Here is a 12,228-nt window from a genome sequence, read left to right as displayed (position 1 = left end):
TTGGGTCCTGCATCATCTCTCTTGTAAATTTGCATGGAATAAGAGGAGGTGCCAAAAAAAGAACAGTTGTGTCAAAGTACTGCTACTACGAATGTTGGAAAGTCCCTGTAATCCATAGGGCTTACTGACTGTGATGCACAGATGTTACCTCCTGGAAACAGATCTTGTTTCAAACAGGCATTTCCCTGATATGAGACATGTATCTTAACAATCTCAGAAGAAGCACAAAACAAATATATGGAGAATTCAGCTCTTTATTGCTAATACAAGTATTGAGGAGATAACTGTGTTGTAACAGGACTTTGGCGGGAAAACATCGTCTGGCTATGGCGCCTTGAGGAAGCGTGGATCCCTGGGGCTTCTCCATAGCCTTCACAGAGAGATGCTGTGGGAAGCAGGAAGAGGACCTCTGAGCATTTACAGCCTCTTATAACTCCTGTATTTTTCTCTCCTCTTCAAAAACCATTCCTACAGTCATTGTGAAAAAGGAATTGGTAGACAGTAGTAAACCACTAGGATTATAGTTGAAGTACTTAATAAAAACCAGAAAGAATCTACAGTATTCGTTTCCTATTTGTAGTAATCAACTAGTTTTTCAATTGAATTCAGGTCTACTCCACACGTTGAAAACTGGACCTGGCACCATTATTAGGGCTAAGAAACTTAACCTAGACAAATCCTAGGGGAAGACCCTCTTCCTATTACTCTGCCATGTCAGCATAGCATTAAACTGACAACTAATGTTGTATCGTTCTAATTAGTGCAGTTCTCAGCTCTCATCAGAGAAACTTCTACTTTGAGTAGTGATCGACATAGAGATCTTCTACTGATCAAAGCGTAGAAAACAAGAGATTGAAGAAGTCTCATCCCCTAGTAGAACATACACACCACGTGTCCTCCTCCCAAGGCTCAGAGATCTTTTGGGAAAAAGGATGGAAAGAGGCTGTGTATGACCACAAGGAAACAGTGATTTCTTGGTACATCAGGGTGTATACACACACTCACACACACACACACACACACACACACACACACACACACACACACACACGTGTGTATGTATGTATTTGAGCAGCACAAATTGATCTTGATGGATTATTAAAATTAGGGGACACAAAGTTTCATGGGGAACAGGATAAATATGGTCAAAACACATACAAGGAGATCAAAGAACTAACAAAACCAGCAAGGTGGGTATTTTGACTTGCTATCTTCTCCATTTCCATAAGTCTCTGCACAGTTAATTTTAAATAGTTCTGTGGATTTGACCTGTAATTATTACCTCCCCCCTATTCTAACTGTAAGGATATACTTTATGAATATTTTTATGAATAGTTTCAGGGATGCTCTAGCTATACCAATTTGCATAATTCATATGTCACACTAATAGTGTTACTCCCCAGAACACTAGGCTTGGCCAGGTCATTGTGGCACAAATATTCAATTTAAGCACTAGGGAGGCACAGGCAGGAGGATCTCTGTGATTTTGAGGCCTGCCTAGTCTACAGAGTGAGTTCAGGACAGGGAGGGCTACACAGAGAAACTGTCTCCCAGAAACAAATCACACATACACACATATACACCAAAGCATACTAGCCTGACAATATATTTATATATGGTTATATACATATATATACACACACATATAGTTTTTAATGTGCATATACGTATATAAGTCCTACACATCTATACAGAATACAACTATTTTACACATAAGGTGTAACACTTTCTAAGTTATAATGCATATAATGATTTACCCACAGGATACATGTATGTGATATATAAATATGTACTTAGTGAAAATACGCTTGGTACACTTCTTTGTTCCTTAGGAAGTTTGTGTGTCCAGGAAATGAGCCAATCTTTAGGAGTAGGGCTTTCTTATTCCATTTTCTACCCACAATACCCACGAATCTCGAAAGCCATATTCGTTGGTTTAGAGTGATGTTCTAGTGGTTCCTGCTTGTTGGTCTTGTAGAGGAATTGAGTTTAGCTCCTAGGACCATTTGTGCTGCTTATAAATACTTGTTCTTCCGTATATGTGAAATATATGCCCTCTGCTGGTTTCCTGGATCAACCACACACATATGGCATGAACGTGCGACACATACACACGCTCCCAAACATACATTAAAAAAACTAGAGATATGGACACTAAGCAGTAAATCCGACATCATCCACAGCATGTGATGTGTAACATTAAATCTGACACTTTCTTTTCTGTATTCCCACTTAGAAATACCTCACTACCTTATTTATTTTTAAGTATTTTCTCCCCACCCCCTCCCGTTCTCCCTCCTTTTTATATTTATTCATCTCAATTAAATTTCCTTTTGGGGATGATTTACTCCTGGTTCTGTTCCATGTTTCAAGGCTACAGAAAGTCTCTCTGATACTCACATGTATGTAACATTATACACTCTTATTCCTTTCTGTTTGATTTGTCCACCTGTAATCAAAGGAAGTTTATCTCTTCAACTGTGTAAACCCACTCTACTAGCAAACTGGAACATTAGCCATGCAAAAAATGCAAACAAATAAAAATTATTTATAGTAAAAAAAAACTAGAGATAAATCATAAAAATGTAATTTTCAAACATGGTTTGGACATGTTATCAAAGGCAACACAATTCCACTGAGAGAACCAGAAGGACCTATAGATGCAGTAGGTTTCAGAATGGCTGTCCTACCAAACAGCTTTTGTGTGGGGACTGACCTGCACTGTGGCTTCACTCACTCCCATGGATCTTGCCAGGCGATTTCTACAGGTAAAATAAAAAGACATTCAGCATTCAGAATTATGGATATGTGGAATAAAATTGGAGAGGGATATTTTATCATTGTTTTGAATGGTTTGTCTCAAGTCATATTTTCTCTGATATTCACCCTGAAAATTTTGAGGTGCTTAGAGCAAATGATACAGGTAGTATTTGATTGCCAAGTTAGTATTAATAGATATATGCAAACCCAAGCATGTCTGTAATAAGCAAGTTTTAAAGCACTAATGAAGACAGTAAAACCTTCAAAAGAAGTGTTCCTAACAATGGCGACAGTGGTACAGGAGATGCTATCTCAAACAAAACAACTGAAAACATGACAAAAACTACAAAACAAATGCCAACAGGAAAAACAAAGTGTTCTGTCAGGATAAAAGGAAACTGCAACTAAGAATCTTAATGGAAAGCATCCAAAAATTTTTAATATTCAGTTAAGAATGAGGGACTCCAATTGATTATTACCAGAAAAATCAAATATCACATTTCTTTTTTAAATTTATTATTTAGTGTGTGCATGTCCCTATTGCACGTGCGGATGTAAGAGGACAGCATGAGGGAGTGATCTTCTGTGTGTATCCTCAGATTGGCACTCAGGGTCTCATAGTAAATGCCTTTTTCTGCTGAGCCATCTTCCACTATGGGTAAGGAAATATTAGAAGCCACAGCAGACAGGAAATGAGTATTAGAAAACCTCACCACGGCAGGCTGCACGGGTGACCGTGTGGAATACAGAGTGCCAGCTGTTTCTGGGACGGGCAAGAGAGTCGCAGAGCTTCTGGGCGGCGCCATCTTCAGCTCCAGACAGCCGGCCACCTTCCTGGTGAGAGCACGGGGGTCTACCTGGCCTGAGAGGTTTGTGGCACAGGCGCCGGCGGGAGCCTTCTTGGCTCCGGGACTCCGCGGAGGGCAGGCTGCACGGGTGACCGTGTGGAATACAGAGTGCCAGCTGTTTCTGGGACGGGCGAGAGAGTCGCAGAGCTTCTGGGCGGCGCCATCTTCAGCTCCAGACAGCCGGCCACCTTCCTGGTGAGAGCACGGGGGTCTGCCTGGCCTGAGAGGTTTGTGGCACAGGCGCCGGCGGGAGCCTTCTTGGCTCCGGGACTCCGCGGAGGGCAGGCTGCACGGGTGACCGTGTGGAATACAGAGTGCCAGCCGTTTCTGGGACGGGCGAGAGAGTCGCAGAGATTCTGGGGCGGCACCATCCTCAGCTCCAGACAACCAGCCACCTTCCCGGCAAGAGCCACAGAGCTTCTGAGGCTGCGACATCTTCGACTCCAGACAACTGGCCACCTTCCTGGCCAAAGCAACACAGCTTCTGGGAAAGATTCTGTTTTGGGCCTTCACCTTCAGCCAGGAGGAGGTCCAAACACCAGATAACTGTACACCTTCCCTGAGAGAGGAGAGCTTGCCTACAGAGACTGCTCTGACCACTGAAACTCAGAGAAGAGAGCTTGTCTCCCACGCCTGCTGATAGAGGGTAACAAAATCAACAGAGGAACAATCTTTTAACAAAGACAACTATAACAACTAACTCCAGAGATTGCCAGATGGCGAAAGGTAAACGTAAGAATCCTACTAACAGAAGCCAGGACCACTCACCATCATCAGAACCCAGAACGCCCACTTCGCCCAATCCAGGACACCCTAACACACCTGAAAAGGTAGACCTGGATTTAAAAGCATATCTCATGATGATGGTAGAGGACATAAAGAAGGAATTCAACAACTCACTTAAAGAAATACAGGAGAACACTGCTAAAGAGTTACAAGTCCTTAAAGAAAAACAGGAAAACACTGCTAAAGAGTTACAAGTCCTTAAAGAAAAACAGGAAAACACAACCAAACAGGTAGAAGTCCTTATAGAAAAACAGGAAAACACATCCAAACAGGTGATGGAAATGAACAAAACCATACTAGACCTAAAAAGGGAAGTAGACACAATAAAGAAAACCCAAAGTGAGGCGACGCTGGAGATAGAAACCCTAGGAAAGAAATCTGGAACCATAGATGCCAGCATCAGCAACAGAATACAAGAGATGGAAGAGAGAATCTCAGGTGCAGAAGACTCCATAGAGAACATCGGCACAACAATCAAAGAAAATGGAAAATGCAAAAAGATCCTAACTCAAAACATCCAGGAAATCCAGGACACAATGAGAAGACCAAACCTACGGATAATAGGAGTGGATGAGAATGAAGATTTTCAACTCAAAGGACCAGCAAACATCTTCAACAAAATTATTGAAGAAAACTTCCCAAATCTAAAGAAAGAGATGCCCATGAACATACAAGAAGCCTACAGAACTCCAAATAGACTGGACCAGAAAAGAAATTCCTCCCGACACATAATAATCAGAACACCAAATGCACTAAATAAAGATAGAATACTAAAAGCAGTAAGGGAAAAAGGTCAAGTAACATATAAAGGCAAGCCTATCAGAATTACACCAGATTTTTCACCAGAGACTATGAAAGCCAGAAGAGCCTGGTCAGATGTTATACAGACACTAAGAGAACATAAATGCCAGCCCAGGCTACTATACCCAGCCAAACTCTCAATTACCATAGATGGAGAAACCAAAGTATTCCACGACAAAACTAAATTCACCCATTATCTCTCCACGAATCCAGCCCTTCAAAGGATAATAACAGAAAAAAAACAATACAAGGACGGGAACCACGCCCTAGAAAAAACAAGAAGATAATCCATCAACAAACCTAAAAGAAGACAACCACAAGAACAGAATGCCAACTTTAACAACAAAAATAACAGGAAGCAACAATTACCTTTCCTTAATATCTCTTAATATCAATGGACTCAATTCCCCAATAAAAAGACATAGACTAACAGACTGGCTACACAAACAGGACCCAACATTCTGCTGCTTACAGGAAACCCATCTCAGGGAAAAAGACAGACACTACCTCAGAGTGAAAGGCTGGAAAACAATTTTCCAAGCAAATGGTCTGAAGAAACAGGCTGGAGTAGCCATTCTAATATCGGATAAAATCGACTTCCAACCCAAAGTTATCAAAAAAGACAAGGAGGGACACTTCATACTCATCAAAGGTAAAATCCTCCAAGAGGAACTCTCAATTCTGAATATCTACGCTCCAAATGCAAGGGCAGCCACATTCATTAAAGACACTTTAGTAAAGCTCAAAGCACACATTGCACCTCACACAATAATAGTGGGAGACCTCAACACACCACTTTCATCAATGGACAGATCGTGGAAACAGAAACTAAACAGGGACACAGTGAAACTAACAGAAGTTATGAAACAAATGGACCTGACAGATATCTACAGAATATTTAATCCTAAAACAAAAGGATATACCTTCTTCTCAGCACCTCACGGGACCTGCTCCAAAATTGACCATATAATTGGTCACAAAATAAGCCTCAACAGATACAAAAATATTGAAATTGTCCCATGTATCCTATCAGACCACCATGGCCTAAGACTGATCTTCAATAACAACATTAAGAATGGAAAGCCAACATTCACGTGGAAACTGAACAACACTCTTCTCAATGATACCTTGGTCAAGGAAGGAATAAAGAAAGAAATTAAAGACTTTTTAGAGTTTAATGAAAATGAAGCCACAACGTACCCAAACCTTTGGGACACAATGAAAGCATTTCTAAGAGGGAAACTCATAGCTCTGAGTACCTCCAAGAAGAAACGGGAGAGAGCACATACTAGCAGCTTGACAACACATCTAAAAGCTCTAGAAAAAAAGGAAGCAAATTCACCCAAGAGGAGTAGACGGCAGGAAATAATCAAACTCAGGGGTGAAATTAACCAAGTGGAAACAAGAAGAACTATTCAAAGAATTAACCAAACGAGGAGTTGGTTCTTTGAGAAAATCAACAAGATAGATAAACCCTTAGCTAGACTCACTAGAGGGCAAAGGGACAAAATCCTAATCAACAAAATCAGAAATGAAAAGGGAGACATAACAACAGATCCTGAAGAAATCCAAAACACCATCAGATCCCTCTACAAAAGCTTATACTCAACAAAACTGGAAAACCTGGATGAAATGGACAAATTTCTGGACAGATACCAGGTACCAAAGTTGAATCAGGATCAAGTTGACCTTCTAAACAGTCCCATATCCCCTAAAGAAATAGAAGCAGTTATTAATAGTCTCCCAACCAAAAAAAAAGCCCAGGACCAGATGGGTTTAGTGCAGAGTTCTATCAGACCTTCAAAGAAGATCTAATTCCAGTTCTGCACAAACTATTTCACAAGATAGAAGTAGAAGGTACTCTACCCAACTCATTTTATGAAGCCACTATTACTCTGATACCTAAACCACAGAAAGATCCAACAAAGATAGAGAACTTCAGACCAATTTCTCTTATGAATATCGATGCAAAAATCCTTAATAAAATTCTCGCTAACCGAATCCAAGAACACATTAAAGAAATCATCCATCCTGACCAAGTAGGTTTTATTCCAGGGATGCAGGGATGGTTTAATATACGAAAATCCATCAATGTAATCCATTATATAAACAAACTCAAAGACAAAAACCACATGATCATCTCGTTAGATGCAGAAAAAGCATTTGACAAGATCCAACACCCATTCATGATAAAAGTTTTGGAAAGATCAGGAATTCAAGGCCCATACCTAAACATAATAAAAGCAATCTACAGCAAACCAGTAGCCAACATCAAAGTAAATGGAGAGAAGCTGGAAGCAATCCCACTAAAATCAGGGACTAGACAAGGCTGCCCACTTTCTCCCTACCTTTTCAACATAGTACTTGAAGTATTAGCCAGAGCAATTCGACAACAAAAGGAGATCAAGGGGATACAAATTGGAAAAGAGGAAGTCAAAATATCACTTTTTGCAGATGATATGATAGTATATATAAGTGACCCTAAAAATTCCACCAGAGAACTCCTAAACCTGATAAACAGCTTTGGTGAAGTAGCTGGATATAAAATTAACTCAAACAAGTCAATGGCCTTTCTCTACACAAAGAATAAACAGGCTGAGAAAGAAATTAGGGAAACAACACCGTTCTCAATAGTCACAAATAATATAAAATATCTCGGCGTGACTCTAACTAAGGAAGTAAAAGATCTGTATGATAAAAATTTCAAGTCTCTGAAGAAAGAAATTAAAGAAGATCTCAGAAGATGGAAAGATCTCCCATGCTCATGGATTGGCAGGATCAACATTGTAAAAATGGCTATCTTGCCAAAAGCAATCTACAGATTCAATGCAATCCCCATCAAAATTCCAACTCAATTCTTCAACGAATTAGAAGGAGCAATTTGCAAATTCATCTGGAATAACAAAAAACCTAGGATAGCAAAAACTCTTCTCAAGGATAAAAGAACCTCTGGTGGAATCACCATGCCTGACCTAAAGCTTTACTACAGGGCAATTGTGATAAAAACTGCATGGTACTGGTATAGAGACAGACAAGTAGACCAATGGAATAGAATTGAAGACCCAGAAATGAACCCACACACCTATGGTCACTTGATCTTCGACAAGGGAGCTAAAACCATCCAGTGGAAGAAAGACAGCATTTTCAACAATTGGTGCTGGCACAACTGGTTGTTATCATGTAGAAGAATGCGAATCGATCCATATTTATCTCCTTGTACTAAGGTCAAATCTAAGTGGATCAAGGAACTTCACATAAAACCAGAGACACTGAAACTTATAGAGGAGAAAGTGGGGAAAAGCCTTGAAGATATGGGTACAGGGGAAAGATTCCTGAACAGAACAGCAATGGCTTGCTCTGTAAGATCGAGAATTGACAAATGGGACCTAATGAAACTCCAAAGTTTCTGCAAGGCAAAAGACACCGTCAATAGGACAAAAAGACCACCAACAGATTGGGAAAGGATCTTTACCTATCCTAAATCAGATAGGGGACTAATATCCAACATATATAAAGAACTCAAGAAGGTGGACTTCAGAAAATCAAATCACCCCATTAAAAAATGGGGCTCAGAACTGAACAAAGAATTCTCACCTGAGGAATACCGAATGGCAGAGAAGCACCTGAAAAAATGCTCAACATCCTTAATCATCAGGGAAATGCAAATCAAAACAACCCTGAGATTCCACCTCACACCAGTCAGAATGGCTAAGATCAAAAATTCAGGTGACAGCAGATGCTGGCGAGGATGTGGAGAAAGAGGAACACTCCTCCATTGTTGGTGGGATTGCAGGCTTGTACAACCACTCTGGAGATCAGTCTGGCGGTTCCTCAGAAAACTGGATATAGTACTACCGGAGGATCCAGCAATACCTCTCCTGGGCATATATCCAGAAGATGCCCCAACTGGTAAGAAGGACACATGCTCCACTATGTTCATAGCAGCCTTATTTATAATAGCCAGAAGCTGGAAGGAACCCAGATGCCCCTCAACAGAGGAATGGATACAGAAGATGTGGTACATCTACACAATGGAGTACTACTCAGCTATTAAAAAGAATGAATTTATGAAATTCCTGGCCAAATGGATGGACCTGGAGGGCATCATCCTGAGTGAGGTAACACATTCACAAAGGAACTCACACAATATGTACTCACTGATAAGTGGATATTAGCCCAAAACCTAAGATACCCAAGATATAAGATACAATTTCCTAAACACATGAAACTCAAGAAAAATGAAGACTGAAGTGTGAACACTATGCCCCTCCTTAGAAGTGGGAGCAAAACACCCTTGGAAGGAGTTACAGAGACAAAGTTTGGAGTTGAGATAAAAGGATGGACCATGTAGACACTACCATATCCGGGGATCCATCCCATAATCAGCTTCCAAATGCGGACACCATTGCATACACTAGCAAGATTATGCTGAAAGGACCCTGATATAGCTGTCTCTTGTCAGAGTATGCCTGGGCCTAGCAAACATAGAAGTGGATGCTCACAGTCGGCTATTGGATGGATCACATGGCCCCCAATGAAGGAGCTAGAGAAAGTACCAAAGAAGCTAAAGGGATCTGCAACCCTATAGGTGGAACAACATTATGAACTAACCAGTACCCCGGAGCTCTTGACTCTAGCTGCATATGCATCAAAAGATGGCCTAGTCGGCCATCACTGGAAAGAGAGGCCCATTGGACACGCAAACTTTATATGCCCCAGTACAGGGGAACGCCAGGGCCATAAAAGGGGAGTGGGTGGGTAGGGGAGAAGGGGTGGGTGGCTATGGGGGACTTTTGGTATAGCATTGCAAATGTAAATGAGCGAAATACCTAATAAAAAATGGAAAAAAAAAAAAAAAAAAGAAAACCTCACCACACTGACCACACATTCCTGGATTCCAAACATGATTGAAATATGAGGCCCAAGCTCCCTGCAAGTTCCAGGGAAGCCGTCTTACACAGTGAGATCTTGGATCAAATATCAGAAGAGGGACTCTGAACACACCTCCTCCACCCCTGCGGGGAACAACCAACCAACCAACCAAACAGAAAAAATGTGGTGGAGTATGCTGTCAATCACAACACAAATGGCCTAATGGAAAAGGGCCTGGCATGGGGCTCATTACATAATTGAGATAACTTTGAACTTGGGATCTACCGGCCAAGAACGGGGCTTACAGACATGTACTGCCTCGTTCTCATTCAGCCTGCTGCTGCTGGTGGTTGTTTGTTTGGTTTTTTTTTTTGCTTTGTTGACTTTATTTGTTTATTTTAATAGCTTAAAGATAGCCTTGCATTCTGCAGCTGAAGCTGGCCTGGCACTCACTAATGTTGCTGGATGATAAAGGTGCTAACTTGCATGCCTGAGTTCAAAACCCAGGGCTCACAGGATGCAAACAAGAAACAACTCCCACAAGCTGTCTTCTAGCCTCCAGATATGCAGTCTTGTTAACATGCACACACAAGCACAGCACAACAGGCCTGTGCATACAAATACACACACAAACACACACACACACACACACACACACACACACAGAGAGAGAAAGAGAAAGAGAGAGAGAGAGAGAGAGAGAGAGACTTAAAAAAAAGTACATCCAAAAATAAAATAAAAAATTGAATATAAAAGGTGGGCAAAAGGGGGACCAGGAAGGAGGAGAAACTCTCTGTGCATAACTTCATTCCCCCATCCAACTGATGCAAGCTAGGCAATGTACTCACGCCTCCTTAGTGCTGATGTAGTGATTGCACTGGAAGATGCTCTCCAGCTCTTGTAGTTGCAGCACATTGAAGCTCTGTTGCCAACCGTGGCGGAATTCGGGCACCAACACTCTCACAGGATTAACAGTGGACCACGGCCCGGACACACGCTTTACATTTTCCAAATCTCCCATGGAATCAGGGACTGGCTCCTCTGGCTGCTTCTCCTTCTCCTGGTCACAGCCAGTGGCACCAAGGTCCTCTTGGTTGCTGTTATCCATGAGGTCGGCTACTGGCGCAGCAGGCCCACCTGCACTTATTTCTCCTGCTCTGTATCCTTCCGCTGCTGAGGCTCCCGACCCAGGCAGGCCCCGTCCACTCTCTCCCTCGTTTCTTCCCTCTCCAGCCAGCAAGACCATCAGAGTCTTTACACCTTAAGTGGGGAAACGAAAAACCAGGCCTCAGTGCCTAGGCTGCTGAGGAGGTGTCATGGAGTCAGGCCAAAGCCTGTGGCGCACAGCTCCAGTTGAGTCCTATAAGGGACGCTCCTCCCCTTGTGGATATCATCAACCCACCCTTCCCTAAACTCACTGACCATTCGCATTTTCCTCATCCTCCTCAGGTCCCACATCAAGCTTGTAATTGACGCTTTGTCGCTCCATGTCTGTAAAGCCGTGGAAGTCCTTATTCACTGTTACACCCCCCAACAATTCCGGAAGTAGAGCTTCTAAGCCACCAATGGTCTGCCGCCACACCTCCGGTCCCCATCTTCAATATTAGCATATATCCAATTATGGTAGTGTGTCCTGCCTTCTGGTTGTACTCCTGTTGCTGCGACTGAAGTCCACGCTGCAAAACTCAGGACAGTGGAAATGTTAACAGAGCAGGAATTATTAGAAGGAAATGATGGTTCCTCTTTGCAAGTCAGGTATATTAGGGGCTTCTACTTTGCATCTTCCTTGAGTCCTCCTGCCTTGTTTAATTAACTTCCTAAGGAAGAGATGGCAGTTCACTGAGGAAACCCATTTGCGGGGAGTAAGAAAAGATACCTCTGTACCTCCGGAGGCCTTGCGGAAATGTGTGGACAATACCGCTTCGTCTATTTCTCCACATTGCATCCCTGATCCATGGCTGAGACCGGATATAAGCTAATGATTCTATGTGGGAGGTTCTTCCTTAGGGCTTTCACAGAAAGTGAAGTTCACGTAGTGTATCCTGCTTCCAGGACGGCCTTTACGGGAGCTTGGGCAGAATTGCAGGCCCTGCTGGCTCAGCAGAGAGAGCAGAGGACTCACCTTCGCCAGGGTTTCTGGGGAGGAGTTAGAATTACTCTC

At 42.2% G+C, this 12,228-nt stretch overlaps 1 protein-coding gene across 2 annotated transcripts; it reads right to left on the bottom strand.

Moving 5' to 3' along the window:
* Positions 1-242: 242 nt before the first annotated feature.
* On the bottom strand, positions 243-11,730 carry Rhox2e (reproductive homeobox 2E). Of its 2 annotated transcripts, XM_006541418.4 has the most exons (5): positions 11,490-11,730; positions 10,916-11,327; positions 2,717-2,762; positions 2,401-2,449; positions 243-468 (listed from the first exon to the last, which is right to left on the bottom strand). In XM_006541418.4, exons 1-4 carry the CDS (start codon positions 11,554-11,556, stop codon positions 2,423-2,425), a joined length of 552 nt encoding a protein of 183 aa, XP_006541481.1. In that variant the 5' UTR covers positions 11,557-11,730; the 3' UTR covers positions 243-468; positions 2,401-2,422. The 2 variants fall into 2 exon arrangements, with proteins under 2 accessions (XP_006541481.1, NP_001078817.1); NM_001085348.1 differs by lacking the exon at positions 2,401-2,449 and having other exon boundaries at positions 11,490-11,584.
* Between the last annotated feature and the right edge of the window lie 498 nt (positions 11,731-12,228).

Source organism: Mus musculus, chromosome X (assembly GCF_000001635.26).
Source record: "Mus musculus strain C57BL/6J chromosome X, GRCm38.p6 C57BL/6J".
Classification (NCBI taxonomy): Eukaryota; Metazoa; Chordata; class Mammalia; order Rodentia; family Muridae; genus Mus; species Mus musculus.
Note: the sequence above shows the minus strand (reverse complement) of the source record. Positions and strands in the feature narration are given on the sequence as shown.

Excerpts from the sequence above, each read along its gene's own strand:
- Rhox2e (NM_001085348.1), bottom strand. The coding sequence starts at position 11,556 with ATGGAGCGACAAAGCGTCAATTACAAGCTTGATGTGGGACCTGAGGAG. Across the intron at positions 11,328-11,489 it reads GGATGAGGAAAATGCGAATG|GTGTAAAGACTCTGATGGTC; the intron begins GTCAGTGAGTTT and ends TCCCCACTTAAG. Across the intron at positions 2,763-10,915 it reads TACATCAGCACTAAGGAGGC|AAATCGCCTGGCAAGATCCA; the intron begins GTGAGTACATTG and ends TTTTACCTGTAG.